Raw genomic sequence first — 21,725 nt, forward strand, 5'->3', positions numbered from 1 at the left:
GGTAGCGGATGTACGCTAATTACCATGTTTGTCTTTTATTAGATAGGATACCATTATATAAGCCAGAGAAATGAAGAAAACCAACCACCAGACTTTATGGGACACCTCCTGAGATATCTAAGTACAGAAGGGAAGTTGTTTTTCAACCTGTAGGGGCTGAGGATATATATTGGGAGTCTTTCAGAGAAGCAGTTGCTTATGATAGATAGATAAGTGGGTTGAGGGGATCAAAGGCTGTATTTTGCATCTTCATTGTTCTGAGCCTGTGTTGGAATTGTGGTACTTTCCTCATCACATCACTGCCTGATCTATCCATTAGATTTCTTTTCCTTTACTCTTTCTTTTGTTATATTGGGAGTTTATTAAAAATTTTGATTTCCCCACTAAAGTGCTTTTCAATCCTTTAGTGCTATATAAATGTTAAATAATTAGGTTTTAGTTTGCACACATTTCATGTTTTAGATGACATTGTTTGCATTCTTTTAATTATTATATTCTTAATTTGAAAATTTGAAATAGATTTATAATGCAGATGGATTAATTTGACCATATGTATGAGCTGAACTTTTCTAATAACTGAGAAATTTTAATTGTTAGACTAGCCATAGTCTCTAAGACATAGTCCTTTATTCATACCGGAGGGCTTCATTTTCTGTGAGAAGAGAAAGGATGATGAGAGTATGGAGGAGCAGCCCTGGGATAGACCATCAAAACCTGGGCCCTCCTATAGGATGTATCTTTTGTTCCCTACTTTAGAAATATTTTTATAGAACATGAAAATAACATATCATTAAACTAGGTTAAATCAGTATAATAAGGCAAGAAAGACAAAGGAAGCATATATTAGAAAGTTGTCATTGTTTGTAGATGATGTGATTGGCTATTTAAACAAATCTCAAAGAATCTACTGATAAATCAGTAGAATCAATAAGAGAATTTAGCAGGTTGTTGCTAATAAGGTCAAAGTATAACATTCAATTACATTTATATATACTGGAAACTAACAGAAAATTCAGTGTAAAAAGAACTTTTATAATAGCAACAAGAGATATAAAGTAGATATGAATAAATTTAACAAAAGAGATATATGATATAAAATCCCAGCAGAGATCCAATATCATCATCAAGTGAACATCCTTGTAACAACTATTTAGGTCAAAATAGAACACTGCCAGCTCTAACTGGTTTGGCTTAGTGGATAGCGTCGGCCTGTGGACTGAAGGGTCCCAGGTTCGATTCCAGTCAAGGGCATGTACCTTGGTTGCGGGCACATCCCCAGTAAGGGGTGTGCAGGAGGCAGCTGATCGATGTTTCATTGATATTTCTAACTCTCTGTTCTTCTCCCTCCCTCTTTGTAAAAAATCAATAAAAAATATTTTAAAAAAATAGAACATTGCCAGTACCATAGTCATTCACCCTCCTTTCTTTCTCAATCACATCTTCTTCTTTCTCCCATGGGTAACCACTTTCCTAATGTTGTGGTAATCACTTCCTGTTTTAGCTGATAGTTGTACTACCTATGTGTCCATTCTTAACCTAATTTAAAAATTACCTGTTTTTGAAACTTTATTGTATAAATGTGTGTGTGTATGTGTCTTATTTAGCTCAGCAATTTGTTTATAAGGTCATCATGTTGTTTGCAGATTGAGTTTGTTTATTTTCATTATCATATGGTATTTCATTGTATAAAGTAAATCACTGTTTATCCATTCTTCTGCTGGCAGTCATTTGGGTTATTTCCAGTTTATTTATTTTATTTATTTTTTGTTAATCTCACCCAAGACTATGTTTTCCATTGATTTATAGAGAGAGTGGAGGGGGGTGGGGGGGTGGGGGTGGGGGAGAGAAACATCTATGTGAAAGAGACACATTGATTGGTTGCCTCCTGCACATAACCTGACCGGGACCGGAGAGTAAACCTGCAATCCAGGTAGGTGCCCTTGACCGACCAGGAATTGAATCCGAGACCCTTTGGTGTGAAGGCTGACACCCTCCACTGAGCAACATGGGCCAGGGCTCCAGTTTTTTTTAATTTTTTATGAATAATATTGCCAAGAACATTCTTGTACACATCTACAAATGTGTACACTTTTCTTTTTTTTTCCAAATATATTTTATTGATTTTTTACAGAGAGGAAGGGGAGAGAGATAGAGAGTTAGAAACATCGGTGAGAGAGAAACATCGATCAGCTGCCTCCTGCACATCTCCCACTGGGGATGTGCCCACAACCCAGGTACATGCCCTTGACCGGAATCAAACCTGGGACCTTTCAGTCCACAGGCCGACGCTCTATCCACTGAGCCAAACCAGTTAGGGCATCTTCAACTTTTTTAGATAATGCCAACTGTTTTCCAGTATTTCCATGTTTTCCAAAGTGGTGGTAATAATATACACTTTGACCAGCAGCTTTTTTCTGGAAGTTGAGAAAATTCAATTCTAAAATTCATGACAAACAGTGAAGAATAGATAGGACACTTTGGGAGAATAATAACAAAATGAGTAACTTACTTTGTGTATCAGTATCAGTCAGAATAGACTAAGTTATGTTGTGGTAACAAACTAAAACCTCAGTGATAAACATGCAAAAGATTTATTTTTTATTCATGTTACTTGTCCACTGCAGGTTAGTAGGAAAACCCTATAGATGATAGTCATTCGGGAATTGAGGTGCCAATGTTATAACCAAAGTGAATATTACTAGTTGCTAAGCCAAAGGGAGAAAGAGCTCTGGAGGGTTTTACACAGACAGTTTTGTTTGCTCAGCAGGTCACTTCTGCTCACAACTCATTGACCAGAGCTAATCATGTGGCTCTAATGAATCACAAGGGGGCCAGGAAGTATGATCCTATTATACTTTTTGGGAGAAGGGAGAACCAGAAATAGTTGGTAGGCAACACTAATGACTACCATACTTTATCAGATATCAAGACTTATAAAACTATAGTCATTACGATAATGTGGTATCAACACAGTTTGACTAATAAACCAATGGAGCAAAATCAAGAGTTCAGAAACAGACATAGGGAAATTTGCTCGTTGTCCTGCCAATCAAAGAAGAAAGTGGACTTTTCAATAAATGGAGCTTAGATAATTGGTTATGCATATAAGAAAAAAATAAAGGAAATTATATCCCTATCTCATATTATACCAAAATTAAGAATTTCAGATGAATTAAGGACAAAATGTGAAAGGCAAAATTTTTCAAGATTTAGAAGGAAATATGAGAAAATAACATGACATCAGGGATAGAGAGGATTTATTATATGAGTGTTAGTACACGCAGATCCAGGGAAAAGCCTTGAGACTGAAAATCTACCTCCATAAGTGGAGGGCAGAGAAAGACCGAAGAAAAAGGTTAGCCACTCCAGTGTAGTATTTAATCGAATTTATTAAGGGAAACTTACATATGAGGCATATTTTGGGTGGCTGTAGGATGAAATGTATCTATCTGCCATTTGGCAGATGCCAAAGAATGATGTAGGGTAAGAGGAGAGGGATAGTCACAGGTACTAGTACATGAATGCTACCAGGTGTGAGAAATTACTTCACATGCTTGACTAGGTCAGGACAACAACCTGTTCCAAGAACCAGTACATAGCAGGGGGCAAGGGCTGATTTATGTCAGAATGAACAGCAATTATAATCACTTTCTAAGTGGGCTTTGCAGAAAGCAACCCCCTTTCTGGCCGAGGTCCAGCTTGTGGGACACACAGCAGTCATGTCATGGAACTGCCTCTTTCCCACAATAAGACATGAAAAATACAAAGTGAAAAGTATTGATATATTTCAGTACAAAAAAAATTTAATGTTCACAGATGACTCCCTTTCATAAAGAGAATAAAAACATAAGGCTACAAGTTGGGAGAAATATCTGTAGTACAGCCGGCTGGCGTGGCTCAGTGGTTGAGCATCAACCTATGAACCAGGAGGTCATGGTTCGATTCCAGTCAAGGCAAACACCTGGGTTGCTGGCTTGATCCCCAGTAGGGGGCATGCAAGAGGCAGCCAATCAATGATTCTCTCATCATTGACATTTCCATCTCCCTTTCCCCTCTCTGAAATCAATAAAAAAATATAAAAAATATCTATGGTACAAATAACCAACAAAGAACTGGTATCAAGCATAGAACTTCAGAGAAGAAATCTTACAAAGAATAAGTAAGAGTGTTGGCCCATGGACTGAAGGGTCTTGGATTCGATTCAGGTCAAGGTCACGTGGGGTGTGGGCTCTGTCAGGCATGTGCAGGAGGCAACCAATCAATGTGTTTTCCTCACATCAATGTTTCTGTCTCTCCCCCTACCTTCCTCTCTCTCTAAAAATCAATGAGAAAATATTCTCGGGTGAGGATTAACAAACAAAAAAAGATAAATGTGTCAACAGGAAAATGGGCAAAAGGCATAAACAGGCTTTAAAAGAAGTATATGAAAAATGCTTACCCTGTTTAGTAATCTAAGAATATAAATTAGACCACACCCTTTAGATAAGTAGAAATTTAAAAATTAGATAAAACTGTTATCTAAAAGGTGCAGTAATGAAAATTTACATACATTGCTGCTTGGAATATAAACTGATATTACTACTTAGTAAAACAGTTTGTCATTTTTCTAGTAAAATTGAACTAGCATATATCCTACCACTCAGTGAATTGCACTCCTACATATATACTGCGGAAAACAAGTACATGCAATATATACATACATACCTACCAGAAGATATACTTGAGAATGTTCAAAGTATTAGTAGTTTCTATGATTACAGAAAAGTGGAAACAACCCATTCCAACTATAATAGAATGGATTTAAAAAATTATGGTTTATTTCTAAAGTAAAATACTATATAGTAGTGAAAATGAATAGCCTGCAGCTACGTATATCAACTTGGATTAATCACAAAAATATACTGAATGAAAAAAGCAAGTCATAGAAAACTACGTAAAGAATGATTCCATTAGTACACTAATCAAAAACAGGCAAACTAAACATATTGTTAGGGATATATATGTGTGATAAAACTAGAGAAAAAAGAATGATTCACAAAATTCAGGATAGTGTTTATCTCTGGAAGATGGAGGGAGGAGGATGTAATCAATTGGGAAGTCTCAAACTCATTGTTAATTTTTCTATTTCTTTTTTTTATATATATATTATTGATATTTTACAGAGAGGAAGGGAGAGGGATAGAGAGTTAGAAATATCGATGAGAGAGAAACATCAATCAGCTGCCTCCTGCACACCCCCTACTGGGGATGTGCCCACAACCAAGGTACATGCCCTTGACCGGAATCGAACCTGGGACCCTTCAGTCCACAGGTCGACGCTCTATCCACTGAGCCAAACCGGTCAGGGCCAATTTTTCTATTTCTTAAATTGGGTGGTGGGCACATGGGCATTTATTTATTATTCTTTGGCTATATACATGTCATGTTTTTTCTTTATTTGAATGATGATTTTATTGTAAGTATAAAAAAATGTTTGCTATCATTCTAGAAAGTACACTAAAGTGTAAAGAGAAAAACTGAAAATTTCCTAATTCTACTACAGAGATTATCATTTCTCTTTATGCTTCCTCTCTGGTCTATGACACTTCTAGTAATAAGTTTTTTTGCTCACCATTTTAGTAAAAATAATACTTTTTTTAGACTCCTAAATTGCTTCTCTATCTCTAGTATCTTCCTATTTCATTTGTTCTAACTTAAGAATTACCCTAGAGTTACTCTCTTCTTAAAACCTTGAAGTGGCTCCTAATTGTCTCTTAAATCACTTCAAAATGCATGATGATAGACATTAAAAAAAAAACTACTTTCTTTTCCCTTCTTTTCCTTCCCCAGGCACTCTCCATGTAAGCTATGATAGCAGATGGTGTAATTGTTATGGCTACCCCGTAGACATTACAGATATTGTTCACTTTGCCTGGATCCCTTGGTACCCAAAACAGTAACAACAATGAACAAAACAATAACACATCCCTTTTAATCCAAACCACATCCAACTTTCAGAACTCCACTTCAGAAATTTATCTTCATGAAGTTTTAAAAACACTGTCTCTGTCCAGGTCCATGATTGTTTGACTTCACAGTGGTTACCATGGAGTGAGTTTTTGGGAAGGTGGCACAGCTTTTCTTCCCTCTTGGTGTTCCTTACAGTGCCTGCACCATAACAAAAACACTTAACTTTTCTGGGTTCATATATTGTTTTAGTACATCTTGGATTTTAGTTATGGAGTTTTGGGTACTTTCCTTTTTCATATTGTGACTTTTGGTCTCACATATTTTTTAGGTAGGTCTGCTAATCTAGGCCTTCATGCCTCACTTAGTAAGGGAAGGGTGCGGGGTGTGTGTGTGTGTGTGTGTGTGTGTGTGTGTGTGTGGCCAGTGTTGATGGTGGAAAGATCTGCTGAAGGAAAAAGCTTGGAGTCTGTCAGCAAAGGAGTTATCTGGTATCCTGTAGTTAAGTTACATGTTGACTTTGGGGTGTCACAGTGTGGGTGTAATTCTATGTGTTGTTTTTTCTTTGTGGATGTAATTCTATATTTTCTTTCTCACTTTCCTCTGCCCCCTATTTAAAAAGTAGAGGGATAGTTGATGAGGCTAGTAAGTATTCTTTTTTGCTTATACTTCATGTCCTGTTTATATTCTTTAATGGTAAGGTTGATATGTAAAATTTTTATTTCAAAGATTTATTTTAAAACAGGATACTCCAGTCTAAAGTAATCACCCTTTTCCATGTGATTATATGCTATTCAAGAGGCTGAATGGTCTGAGTATCCTTTAGATAATTACATACTAGTGGCATTCTTCTATGAATTCTTGGATAAAAGTATTCTGTAGTGCATGGACACAATAAACATAACAAAAACCAAACAAATCCAGGAAACTCCAAAATTCCTGAATTTGAGTACTTTGTTAAACACTTGCCAATTCTATGAAGTCCAAATTTTTTATGTTAGAACATAATTTTTTAGCTCCAGAACCCATTATTAAGGACAAAGAGAAACACAAACATGTTCTTAGATGCATCAGAAGCTAGACAGCTTGCCCTTAATTTGATGTTTGGATGAAGGATTTGCCCTTCCAACTTTGGTTGAAACTTATGTATATCTGCTTTTTCTTCAGTTGTTTACTTTCTTTTGCACCAACCCTTAAACTGCATATACTGTTGGCCTTATAGGAACACCTCTTGGTTCATGTCTTTGTTTAATATATATATATATATATATATTTTTCTCTTCTGCTCTATGAATGTCTGTCACTATTCTGGTGCTGTGTGATCTTCACCAGGTACCATAGTACATGTTGTATCCAGTGCTTAATATTGCTTTTTGGTAGTTTGTACACAGTAGTATTGATAATCCGTTACTTTTTGTCCTGCAAAATGTATTGAGTTTTTTCGATGTTATTTGAAGTCCCTAATGTAATTTCAGCCTCAGAATCTTGCATAGGAATTTCTTTTTTAATATATTTTTATTGATTTCAGAGAAGAAGGGAGAGGAAGAGAGAGAAAGAAACATCAATGATGAAAGAGAATCATTGATCGGCTGCCTCCTGCATGCCCCCTACTGGGAATCAAGCCCGTAACCGGGGCATGTGCCCTTGATCACAATCGAACCCGGGACCCTTCAGTCCACAGGCCGATGCTCTCCATTGAGCCAAACCGTCTAGGGCCATTGGAATTTTTAATGATGACTTTCATTAAAAAGAATTTGTGTCAGTCTGTCTTTCTGCTTACTTTGAACTACAACGCCTTTCCACTTTGAGACAGTAGAAGAGATGTGTGCTAGTTACCTTGTCCCTTCTAAAATCCCAAATTTATTTCCGTCTAGTGTTACTAAAAGATTTTTCCTGACCTCAACTGTTGTCATGCCCTATAGCTTAGAGCTCTTAGTTATCATTCATATTGAATCTACTCTTACACCCTCAGGGTATGACTTTACTTTGGTGTTGGCTTATTTATTTATCTCAGTCCAGGGGAGGAAATCCGTCCTCTGTACTTAGTATGCCACAAAGATTTTGTTCTCCTTCCAGGGATTGTACTAGAGGCTTTGCAGTGCCAGGATGTAGGACAGAGTGTTTTTTGTTATAAGCTAAGAAGAATGTTGCATTGATTGATTAAATTCAACAAATTTCAATTAGTCATTTTTCTTTTAAGAATGCTAGTGTAAGACATAAATCCCAGGGAATGGTGGACAGGGAGGAAATAGGCTTTTGTATATAGGTCTCCCCAACATAAGTCTGTTTCTGTAGAACAGTATGACTGTTCTGAAGGGGCAGGAAAGTCTGTGTTCTGTTAATAGCCCACTTGTTAATTGGGGGAAATTTGAGAGTTCAGGGAACAAATCCCTCAATATTTTTGAGCATGTTCCATGTAGCTGTTCCTCTCTTGGGTACTGAAGCATAAGCACAGGGAGTTAAAGTGGTATAAGAAACTATATATCATTCATTAGCAATCCAGTCTTTTTTTTTTTTTTTTAACTCTTACCATTTGCAACAGCATGGATGGACCTGGAGAGCATTATGCTAAGTGAAATAAGCCAGTCAGAGAAGGATAAGTATCACATGATCTCACCCATTTGTGGAATAAAATGAACAATGCAGGTGAATGAACAAAAATAGATCCAGAGACCTAGAAACATCAAACACACTGTCAAACCTCAGAGGGAAGGCAGGGGAGGGTGGGGGTGGGGGGTAAGAGATCAACCAAAGGACCTGTATGCACGCATATAAGCATAACCCATGGACACAGACAGTAGCGGGGTGAGGGCATGTGCTGAGGGATGGGAGTGGCCTGGGAGATGTCAATGGGGGAAAAAGACGACTTATGTAATACTTTTAACAATAAAGAATTTAAATTAAAAAAAAAAAGAAGCTACATATCATTCATTAGCAATCCAGTCTTCTTTTTCTTTGCTTTTTTTTTTTTTTTTTTTTTGGTGGATTACAGGTATGGAAGGCTCCTCATTGTCCTGTACTCATGGCCAGTGTCAGAGGACTCAACCCATTATCCTGGACTATTTAAACCAAGAAATTAGATTTCTAGTATGTTCCCTGGAAATTTTAGCTTGTAATAAACAGCCGTCACGGTATTATACTCAGTGAAATAAGTCAGTCAAAGACAAATACCATATGATTTCATTTGTATGTGGAATCTAAAGAACAAAATAAATGAACAAACAAAACAGAAACAGACTCATAGGTACAGAGAACAAACTGAGAGTTGCCAGATGGGAGGGAGGTTGGTTCAATTCCTGGTCATGACACATGCCTGGGTTGGGGGTTTGATCCCTGGTAGGGGGCGTGTGGGAGGTGGCCAATCGATGTTTCCCTCTCATCGGTGTTTCTATTTCTTTATCCCTCTCCCTTCCTCTCTCTAAAATCAGTAAAAACATATTTTTAATGGACTGACTATTCTTTGGGGGGAAAGGGGTGTGGGAGATGCGGGAAGAGACTAGACAAAAATCGTGCACCTATGGATGAGGACAGTGGGTGGGGAGTGAGGGCGGAGGGTGGGGTGGGAACTGGGAGGAGGGGAGTTATGGGGGAAAAAAGAGGAACAAATGTGATAATCTGAACAATAAAGATTTATTAAAAAATTCTCAAAAAAATAAATAAAAACATATTTTTAAATAAGAAGTACAAATTGGTAGTTACAAAATAGTCACAGGGAAGTAAAGTTCAGCATAGGGAATATAGTCAATAATATTGTAATAACTATGTATGATGCCAGGTGGGTACTAGAATTATCGGGGAATCACTTTGTAAATTATATAATTGTCTAATCAGTGTGCTGTATACCTGAAAATAATATAAAATAATATTGAATGTTAACAGTAATTGAAAAATAAAAAATAAAATAGGAAGATATGTCCTTATATTTAATGAATATATCACCTTGAGTTGAACTTTTTTGTTTTGCTTACCTATGGGATACAAATGTATTTGTGTGGTCTTTTGGTTAAGCTTTCTTAGTTTTAAAATCCTAGTAGGCTGTAACCTAAATATTTTCAACAAATTTTACCACTGACATAACTGGGATAATATAACTCTGAGTCTTTTATTCTTTTTAAAGTTTGGAGTTCAGAATTTCACATGATAGTCTTATAGAGGGATATGACTGCAAGGAAAAAAATAGGTCATCATGAGTCTCTCCTTCCCAGTTTATGGAAGAACCTGAAACTTATATAATCTTAAAATATTTGTGTTTGTCCAGAAGGGCCCCCTTTTAATTTTCCCTGTGGGGGAAGTGGTTATAGTATTAATCCTCAAAATTTGATTTCAATACTGTCAGTACTCTATAAGATCCTATATTTTTTATCTGGGCAAAAATTAGCAAATTGAGTATTATATTTTATAAAAATCTCTACATTAGTTTGTGATTTCCCACTGAAAGCAATATGATTCTCTGATGAATTTGGCTTGCCTCTGCCTTGTGTGTCTCTGTTCAGTGTCTTGAAATCTTGGTGTTTCTCTCTACCTATGTCTATATCTGTGTGTGTGTAGGTGTCTGTCTGTTTTTTGTAGATAACAGGAATGAGTGTGGTAGCTTATGATGATCTTTAACTTTATGGCAGATAAAGTGGTGCAAGTTTCCACTGGGGGCAAATAAAATCCTAAACTCATGGGAAGATATGACATTAACTGAATTTAATTTAAAGGCACTGGTAGAGCATATGTGGGCAATTTTCTGATCAAGAAGTTCAGAAGGTAGCTATTTTTAGACATAAGGTTAAAGAGTCCCAAGAGAGAAACTAGCCAGCTGTTTTCTGCTTTTCCCAAAGTTGGAGCAAGAATCTCTATTAAACTGACTGTATATTTAATGAATTATATTTATATAATTATATATTTAAGGAATTTTTATGTTTTTCTGTGTGTTGTAATGATATTATGGTTATGTTTTAAATAAAAAGATTTCTTTATATATATATATATATTTAAATATATTTTTATTGATTTCAGAGAGGAAGGGAGAGGGAGAAAGATAGAAACATCATCAGCTGCCTTTTGCACACCCCCTACTGGGATTGAGCCTGCAACCCGGGCATGTGCCCTTGACCGGAATCGAACCTGGGTCCTTTCAGTTCACAGGCTGACGCTCTATTCACTGAGCCAAATCGGCTAGGGCTGACTTCTTAATTTTTAGAGGCATATTCTCAAATATTTATAGATGAATATTATCTGCAATTTGCTTCAAAATGATCTGGGAGTGGAGTGAGTGGGTTGTATATATGAAATGAGATTGGCTATCATCAAGATGGATGATAGGTGCATGGGAGTTTATTGTGCTATTTTGTCTACCCTTGTATTTTTGAAATTTTCTGCAATAAAATGTTGAAAATCCAATATTATTGTTTTGGGTGCCATAATGTTAAACAGTTACATATTCTTTTTCCTCTTGAAAGAGAACATTTAACATTCTTTTAACACAAAACTAGTGTGAAGTTCTCTTCCAGCAGTCAGTAACAGTCAAGGATTAACTCCTTTATCTTACTTTCAGAGGGTTGATTGGCCACATTTAGGTTTATAATATTTAGGTCTATGATTTCTAGGAGGTGTGGAGAAAAGGACTAATTATGAGAGCCAAAATGATGAGAGATTTGGGAAGCCCAGATGAATAAGAAAAGCCTAGGAACTGAAGAGAGCGGGGCATAATGTGTCACCTCTCAGGGATAAGCTGGACTGCTGACTAGGGCACTTTCCAAAAACCTCAGGCCCATAAAGCATCAAATTTGGTGACAGCCCTTCTCCCCATTTTCTGTAACCATGATTTCTTCTAGTTGCAAGGCTGGGATGTCCTGGAAGAGAAATAAGCAGCTGTTCCCTGCCTACAGATAAAAGTCTCTGTTTTAGAGGCGGGAGGGGGGAGAGGGGAGGGGGGAGGGGGGGCAAAAACTTAAGCAACAGCTGCATTTGTAGTTGCCAAAGCACAAAGACTTTCTGCCTTTATGGCACTTCTCTCGTATTTACATGTTTTTTTGCTAATCCAAATAATTACGTGCTCATGTGGTAGAATTGTTTGGATCCAAGAGAGATGGGTGGGGCAGCACCTGCTTTTAGCCATTAAAGTCATGTTGCTTTTGCACTGCATCCAAGAAAATAGTTAACAGACAAAAAGTGATTTGCCTTTTCCTATGAATGAAAAGGAAGACCTCTTTGGTTTCATCCTGTGAAGAAAAGTAAAGAGAAACCTCAAAGGTGGGTTTTCTCTGTTTATTGAAATGAAACCATCAGGGACCCCACAGTGAAAAATTCCTGGGTTTTGGTTCTTCCTGCCCTTTCTTCCTCCCTGCCATAGAACTCAGCAATTGGAAGAATACCAGTTTTTGTTCCTTATTGGTGCTACCACCTGTTCTTACTGCTGAACTAAATGTTCTTGGCTTTCTTTGGTGTGAACAGGATCTCCCTCTGGGAAAGGTGGGAGGAGGGTGAAAAAGGGAACAGGAGGAGGCCCATTGCAGCCCTGTGCTCATGTGAGAGGGACACACAGGGGTTAGTGTGCTGCCCTAACAGAGGGGCTTTGTGCTCTAGCTTCTTCCAGAGCTGGGGCTCTACAGATGCATGCTGGGCAGGCTCAGGCATCTCCATCCCTGATACACTTGCTTCTTTCTGACAATAGCAGAGCAAGACTGGTAACAATAATTAACATAAAAAAATAAAGAAGATGCAGGCAGAGCAGGCTCAGGCAGCTTCATCCCTGATACACTTGCATCTTTCTGACAATAGCACAGCAAGACTGATAACAATAATTAACATAAAAAAATAAAGAAGATGCAGGCAGAGGCCATTCTGAATGCATTCAAATACTCAATGTGTATGGAGAAAGCTGTCCGTAACTAAGCGGTGGAGCTTAATTAAGAGTATAGCATGGAGAGATGGATGCCATGGAACACAAGAGCCAGAGCTGTTGTTGCATATCCACTGTGGGTGCAGGCAGAGCTCTTACCTTAGGTTTTTTCCCTGTCTGCTGAAACCCTTGTATCTAGGTCATGGGAAATCTTCCTCTCTTGAATAGCAGCAATGGAATGAGAAGTTTGGTCTTTCCTACCCAGATCTCAGAGACTGGGGAGGTAGCTGAAGGTAGAAGCATTTCTGAGTCAAGGCTCTTTGTCAGGAGAGGTCAGTGGCAGACATGTTTCTTAGCAACCTAAAAGGACTCTTAAATATAATAATAACTAGAAGCCCGTTGTACGAAGATTCGCGCAATAGGCCTTCCTTCCCCTGACTGCTGGCACTGGTTTTCCTCTGGCACCTGGGACCCGGCCTTTGGTCTGGCTGCAGCGGAGAAGCCAAGCTTCTTCAGTCTTCAGTCTTCAGTCTTCAGTCTTTAGTCCGGCCGGAGCCTTCAGTCTTCGCTCCACGCCTGCGTATGCAAATTAACCACCGTCTTTGTTGGGTTAATTTGCATACTCATCCAATTGGCTGGTGGGTGTAGCGGAGTGACACCAATTTGCATGTTTCTCTTTTATTAGTGTAGATGATAATATAATAACAACTAACACTGAGATAGCACTTATCATATTGCCAGGAATTAGTCTAAGCTTTGGGTATACAGATAACTTATTAATCCTTAAGTAACCCAAGGAGGTAAATACTATTATAAATTATCTTTTTAAAAGAGGAAACTAAAGCCTTAAGAAGTTAAGTAACTCGTTCAAGATCATAAAAATGGTAAGTAACAGGGCTGGTATTTTGAACTCAGATAGTTTGGTTCCAGAGTTCATCTTCTTTAACTGTTATACTACTACACCATCCTTTAGTGGAGCCCTGTTCTTCCTCAGACTGAACCATAGGACAAAGAAAGTTACTATTTTCTCTCTAGAATGTTAACATAACTAGTACTATGCTGGGAGAGAAGTTAATTCATTAGGAACTGTTGATGCCTTAGAACAGTGGTTCTCAACCTGTGGGTCGCAACCCCTTTGGCGGTCGAACGACCCTTTCACAGGGATCGCCTAAGACCATCCTGCATATCAGATATTTACATTATGATTCATAACAGTAGCAACATTACAGTTATGAAGTAGCAATGAAAATAATTTTATGGTTGGGTCATAACATGAGGAACTGTATTTAAAGGGCCAGAAGGTTGAGAACCACTGCCTTAGAGTATTAGGGCTTACTTCTTGAGGAAACCCAGTTGATAAAGATTAAAGGAGCTATAGTTTGCAAATACATTTATATAAAGTATTCTGGAACTAATTTATCGTTACTTTGTTTTGGAACCAGTTTTGAACTCTGAACAAAAAGGACGAAACCTAATACATCAAACCTGTAGAGATAGAGCCTTCATCAGAAGTAATGTCCTACCATTAACAATTGAGAAGAGCAGCAGGTTGGCTTATGATAGTGGTTACTAAGATTTGCCAAGCTGAGGTGACTTTCAGCAACTCAAGTGCTCAGACCCCTATTTATTTATAGAAGTAGTCACTGCTTCTTTCCCACCATCGTTTTCCTTTGTTTCTTCAAATTCCCCAAGTTTCAAAATCCCAGAGGTCACTTGGCAGATATCCAGTTGCCCTCTGGGAGAGTTTAACTATGGACCTAGGCCTTTCCTTTTGGTCTATTTAAGAGGTTACTCATAGATATTATTCTACTTCCAGCAAAAAATTATGGAAGGTCTGGCCCTACATTTATAATAGACGTGAATACTTGGAGTAATTATAATGGACTAGAGTCCCAGTGCACGGAATTTGTGCATGGGTAGGCTCCTTAGGCCTGGCCGGTCATCAGGGCTGATCAGGGCCTTCCTTCCCTTGGCTGCCGGCTGCTGGCCAGGGGCTTCCTTCATTCCGAGCCACCCCCTGGTGGTCAGTGCACATCATAGTGAGCAGTCGAACTCCTAGTCCCGTGTTCGGCAAACCGCAGCTCGCGAGCCACATGCGGCTCTTTGGCCCCTTGAGTGTGGCTCTTCCACAAAATACCATGTGTGGGTGTGCATGTACAGTGCGATTGAAACTTAGTGGCCCATGCACAGAAGTCGGTATTTTGTGGAAGAGCCGGTATTTTGTGGAAGAGCCACACTCAAGGGGCCAAAGAGCCGCATGTGGCTCGTGAGCCATGGTTTGCCGAGCCGGTTTGCTGGCCACTGTCCTTAGTTGGTCAAATGCCCAAGGGAACAATTTGCATATTAGCCTTTTTTATATAGGATTTCCCTCCCAGCTCCTAGCTTATTAAATAATACTAAATATGTATTGCTGGTACTGCTTTCTCCACAGCATATAAAATTATATGTAGGGAAATACTAGCAGGTTACACAGTAATATATTCTTAAACTGCTATAGGGATGGATGCTCCATGTGTATGAGGAGAAATGATGCTAGTAAGAGAGTAGAATGAGGAAACAGTTCCTACTTGAAATGAGCAGAATGAGGTTTAGTCCCATTTTGTTCTAGCCAGTTATATTACCTTAAGAAAAATGTTCACCTTTTCTAGTGAATTCTTTACCTGCTTTAAAAAGAGAAAGAGAGAGAGACTTGGCCGGTGTGATTCAGTGGTTGAACCAGGAGGTGACAGTTCGATTCCCAATCAGGGCATATGCCTGGGTTTTGGGCTCAATCACCAGTAGGGAGGGTACAGGAGGCAGCTAATCAGTGATTCTCATCATCGATGTTTCTCTCTCTCTCCCTCTTCCTTCCTCTCTGAAATCAATAAAAACATATTTTTAAAAAGAGGGGGGACTTAAAAATATATTCCCTGCCCTGACCGGTTTGGCTCAATGGATAGAGAGTCAGCCTACGGACTCAAGGGTCCCAGGTTCGATTCCAGTCAAGGGCATGTACCTTGGTTGCGGGCATATCCCCAGTAGGGAGTGTGCAGGAGGCAGCTGGTTGATGTTTCTCTCTCATTGATGTTTCTAACTCTATCCTTCTCCCTTCCTCTCTGTAAAAAGTCAATAAAATATATTTTAAAAATAAATAAATAAAATATATATTCCCTTAATAATATCTACCCACATCACATGATTGATTAATTTGTTCAATTCTTCATTTATTTATTTAAAACTAGTTATTGGTTGCCCTCTGTATGCCAGTACCTTTCAAGGTGCTGGGAGGATAGCAGGGAATTAAAGGACAGAAATTTATGTCCTCATATTTATATTCTAGAGAGTGCAATCAGACAATAAATATGTAAAATACATGCTATGACAGATGGTAATAAGTGCCATGGAGAAAAATAAAACTGGCAAGGGTGGGAGATTTAGGAAGAGGGGGTGGAGTTTGCAATTTTAAATAGGGTGATCAGGAAATACTATATTGAGAAGATAATATTTGGATAAAAACCTGAAGGGAATCAGTGACTGAGCTACTGATAGGTCAAGTAAAATGAGGACCAAGAATTGACCATTCTAGGTGGGTGGGGCCTTTTATTCTTAGATCACTTAGGTAGGTTTATAAAGTGATACTATAAACTATAGACTTATGGTCTCATTAGTAAGTCTGAAAAATGACCCTGGGATTTTTTTTTTATTTGAAGAAGTTACTGGCAAGAATTTTAAACAAATGACATTCTTTGATATGTAACTCATTGTTGAGTGAGGTGTTTATCTGGGTGGTTTAGTGAGGATCTGGGCCATGAGCTGCTGCTGTCAAGGAGTGCATTCTAGTCTCTGTGGGTAAGATTCAATACCACTTGGGAAGGACTCATCAAGCCAGGTGCTACTCGTTGCCACTCTTTGTTTCCATTCTGTGGACATAACACTCATCTTTGTTTCAGATGTAGGTAAAGATGGAGAAGACAGATGCATTTAATTACACCAAAATAAAAAACTGCTGCACATAAAAGACACTAGCGACTGGAATAAGATATTTGCCACAGTAATACTTACAAAGACCTAGAAAAACCAAATGTAGCTAGAAAGACTAAAATGAATCAGTCTGTTTGTATTAGTTGCTGATAAGGATATGGGGAAATTTATTTATAGTCATTCACTGGTGGAAGTAAAAGTTTGCACAGACTTTATAATAGCAAAAAATTGGAGACTGCCAAAATATCTGCCAATAAAGAGATGGATAAATACATGTGGTATTGTCACCTGACAAAATACAACACTGCAGGGAAAAGGGATAAACCAGGTATATATATTATATCATTATGGGCAGATTTCAAAACAATGCTGAATTTTTTAAAAAAGTTAAATTCAGTGTGATACTTTGTACATGAACAAAAAATACACACACACAAAGGTATATATGTGAAATACTTGTACTTTTATTTATTAATTATTGTATTATTTTCTATATGAACAACTGTAATCCTACTTTTAACCCACTCTCTCTATATATGTATATATATGTATATATATGTATATATATGTATATATATGTGTGTATATATATATGTATATATATATATGTATATATGTATATGTATATATATATATATATCCCTAAATATACAGAGTGTGTATATATGTATATGTATATATGTAAAAGTATTAAAAACAAAAGATTATGCAACAAACTCATGATAGTGAGTGGCTGGTGGAGAGTGGGCAGTCTCAAATGGGACGTTAGCTTTATTCTGTAGATTGGAAGTAAAAATGATGGAATGTTTATTTTTTGGTGTTAGACATGTAGGTGTTTGTTATATTATTATTTGCACTTTTGGGTAATTTTGAATTAGCTAAACAATTAAAAAAGAAGGGAGCCAAGTTTCATAGAATGAGCCCCCAGAGAATAATTTACCTATCCACTTACATATAATTTATCTCTATTTACTGAAGAACACCCACCTCTGTCTATATCAGAGGAAGTGAGGTGATTGAATTGTATTAACTCATGACAGTGGTCTCTCCTAATGTGTCTTTGATGGTATCATACTCAGTTGGAAGAGCAAGAATCCTTATTCTCATTAGGATCATGCCCTTTATTCTGACTCATTTTTTACTTATTTATTTATTTATTTATTTTTTATTACTAACTGCAAGCTTATCAACCTGTAGGAGGTACATTTGGTTCCACAGCTATAAGCATGGAGTTGCTAGCATGACAGACTGGGATGTTTAGAAGCTTAATAACAGCATTGTTGCTTTCCCCTTTGTCTAACCTCTTCCCTGCAGGGAATCTTTAACCAGTTTCAGTGTAGTAGCGAAAAAGTCCTTCCATCTGACACTCTCCGCAGTGCTCTGGCAAAGACTTTCCAGGATGAACAGCGCTTCCAGCTGGGAATTATGGATGATGCTGCGGAGTGCTTTGTAAGTGCTGGCCTCTGGCCTCTCTCTGATTTGGGGTGGGACTATTGATGGTCTCCATCAGGGATTGGCTACTGTATTGTGGCTACTTACTGTGCCCCTGGTCTCTACAGTTAGAACTAGACATTTCCCTAGTTTCTCAGAGCTCAAGTGTATCCCTGCTAATGCAGTAGGGATAGCTTTGCAGGCTTACTCTTTTTCCTGTAGGCTTAGGGTAGTTTTGTGCTTGCCATTGCATAAAACAGTGCTGTCACCTTCAGAGCAGACAGGGCTCATTAAAATACAAATTGCTGGCTCCTATCCCCTTGAGGTTATGATTCAATAGTTCTGGAATAAAGACCCAAAATATCTATCTCTGACAAGTGCCCAGGTGATGCTAACACTGATGCTACTGGTTTGGGGACCACACTTTGAGAACCCCTGTATTACTAAAGATAATTAAACAGAGAATAACTGAATTCTTAGCACAAGTGTACTGTGCTATTTGGATAACTACATTTCTCCCAGTGATTTTTGGTAGAAAACCCTAACTCTTTTGACCGCCGGGTTCTATCCATCAACCTCCAAAAGACTGTGCATTTATTAAACAACTCAGAATGATATACATCCCATTACAGGGTAAAATGTAGGCCAAAATCAGAGGTACCCCTGAGAATCTGGATCATTGCTGTATTGCTGGTGAGATTATAAAATGATAATGCTACTTTGGAAAAGTTTGGCAGTTTCTTAAAAAATGAAACTTGCAAACTACCATATGATTCTGCAGTTGCCTTCCTGGACCTGTATCCCAGAGAAATGAAAATTTATGTTCATACAAAACCTGTATATGAATATTCATAGAAGATTTATTCATAATAGCCCCAAACTGGAAACAACCCAGATGCCTTTAATAGGTGAATGGTGTTATAAACTGTGTACGGCCACACTGTGGAATACTATGCAGGAATAAAAAGGAATTAACTCTTGATTTATGTAGTCTTCAGGATGGGTCTGAAGGGAATTAGGCTAAGCCTGGCCGAGTAGCTCAGTTGGTTAGCCTGATATGCCAAGGTTGTGTGTTTGATCCCTGCTCAGGGTATATACAGGAATCAGCCAGTGATTGCATAAATAAGTGGAACACTAAATCAATGTTTCTTTTTCTTAAAATCAATCAATAAAAATTTTTTAAAGGGAATTATGCTGAGTAAAAAACACAATAGCAAAAGGTTATATATTATATGGTCCCATTTATGTAGCACTTTATTTTTTAAAAAAATATTTTTATTGATTTTTAGAGAGAGGGTAAGGGATAGGGATAGAGAGATAGAAACACCGATGAGAAGGGAACATCATTGATCAGCTGCCTCCTGCACATTCCCTAATGGGGATCGAGCCGCAATCTGGGCATGTGCCCTGACTGGGAATTGAATCGGTGACCTCTTGGTTCCTACGTCAATGCTCAAAGGCTGAGTTATACTGGCTGGGCTAGCATTTAAAAAATAACAAATTTTTTTAGAGAATTTGGAGAATTCTATTAGAGAATCTATTTGGAGAATAGATCGTTGTTTTCTAGGGATTAGGTTTGGAATTGGGTGGGTAAAACTATAAAAGAATAGCATGAAGGAGCCTTGTGGGGGTGGAACAGTTTTGTATTTAGATTATGGTTGTGGTTCCATGACTGTATAACTGAGATAAAATTGTACAGAGCTATACATAAACACAAATGAGGAAACCTGAATACACTCTGGATTGTATTGATGTCCAATCAATTCCTGATTTGGATATTGTATTATAGTTATGCAACATGTTACCATTGGAGGAATCTAGGTGAAAGGTACATTTGAATTCCTATATAATTTTTTTGAAACTTCCTGAGAATTTATAGTTATTTCAAATTAAAGAGTTAAAAAAATCAGAAGTATTCCTATCTTCCAGAAGGGTTGCTATTTCTCTGAGTAAACTGACAACCAATTTGTACATTTGTCTATTAAGTATTGTTGATATACTGCTTTTGTTCTTTCCCTATTAGGAAAACCTGCTGATGAGAATTCACTTCCATATTGCTGATGAAACCAAAGAGGATATATGTACTGCCCAACACTGCATCTCCCACCAGAAATTTGCAATGACATTGTTTGAGCAGGTGAACCTTATTTCTATCCCTATCACTTAAAATGTATACATATATACATATACACACACACACACACACACACACACACACACATATATATATATATATATATATATATATCCTATCTAATAAAAGAGAAACATGGTAATTAGCCGTACCTCCACTACCCTTCCCATTGGCTAATCAGGGCGATATGAAAATTAACTGCCAGCCAAGATGGTGGCCGGCAGCCAGGCAGCTTGAAGCGAACATGAGGCTTGCTTGCTTCAGTGATGGAGGACTCCAATGTTCCCTGCCTGCTGCTGCCGGCCTCTGAGCTTGCAGTTTGAAGCATTGTTACAAATATAGAAGCTAAACAAAACCCCAGAAACCTGCTTTCAGCCAGACGGGATCTCAGAGCTGGAGATGAAACAGTGTTTCGATTATAGAACCCAAACAAACCAGATACCTGCTTTCAGCAGCCAAGGCCTAAGAGCTGGAGCCAAGCCTCAGAGCTAAAGCTGGCCCAGAATAAAAAAGAAAAAAGAAAAAAAAGGAGCAGTTGGGAGCTTCAGTCACCTGCCAGCCTGAAAACAGCCCTCAGCCCCTCACCCAGACTGGCCAGGCACCCCAGTGGGGACCCCCACCCTGAAGGGTGTGTGACCAACTGCAAACAGCCATCATCCCCTCATCCAGGCTGGCCAGGCACCCCAGTGGGGACCCCCACCCTGATCCAGGACACCCTTCAGGGCAAACCAGCCAGCCCTCACCCGTGCACCAGGCCTCTATCCTATATAGTAAAAGGGTAATATGCCTCCCAGCACCGGGATCAGCGGAGCCGCAAGGCCTCCCGGCACCGGGATCAGTGTGACAGGGGGCAGCGCCCAAACCCCCTGATTGCCCTGTGGCTCTGTGTGTGACAGGGGGCGGGGCCACAACCTCCCTATCTGCCCTGCTCTGTTCGTGACAGGGGAAGGCGCCCCAACCCCCTGATCAGCCCTGCTCTGTGCCTGATAGGGGGTAGCTCCCCAACCCCCTGATCGCCCTGCGGCTCTGTGTGTGACAGGGTGCGGCGCCCCAACTCCCCTCCCTCCCCCCATGGGCCCTGCTCTGTGTGTGACGGGGTAGAGCCATAACCTCCCCATCGGCCCTGCCCTGAGTGTGACAGTGGCGGCGCCCCAACCCCCTGATCGGCCCTGCTCTGTGGGTGATAGAGGGCGGCGCCCCAACCGCCCCCCACGGGCCCTGCTCTGTGTGTGACAGGGTAGAGCCATAACCTCCCCATCGGCCCTGCCCTGAGTGTGACAGGGTGTGGCGCCCCAACCCCCTGATCCGCCCTGCTCTGTGTGTGACGGGGGGCGGTGCCCCAGCTCCCCTATCGGCCCTACTCTGTGAGTGACAGTGGGGAGCTCCTCAACCCCCTGATCGGCCCTGCTCTGTGCATGACAGTGT

General features: G+C 39.1%; 1 protein-coding gene across 4 annotated transcripts in view; it reads left to right on the top strand.

The window, feature by feature from the left end:
* Positions 1-21,725, top strand: part of USP54 (ubiquitin specific peptidase 54) — an 80,597-nt gene that overhangs the window by 10,845 nt on the left and 48,027 nt on the right. For all 4 annotated transcript variants that reach the window (XM_081105401.1, XM_081105402.1, XM_081105403.1 and 1 more), the window contains exons 3-4: positions 18,050-18,184; positions 20,190-20,303. In XM_081105401.1, coding sequence (XP_080961527.1) covers positions 18,050-18,184; positions 20,190-20,303 — 249 coding nt within the window. The remainder of the gene's footprint in view (positions 1-18,049; positions 18,185-20,189; positions 20,304-21,725) is intronic.

The sequence above is a fragment of the Myotis nattereri genome, assembly GCF_964212035.1.
Source record: "Myotis nattereri genome assembly, chromosome: 13".
NCBI lineage: Eukaryota > Metazoa > Chordata > Mammalia > Chiroptera > Vespertilionidae > Myotis > Myotis nattereri.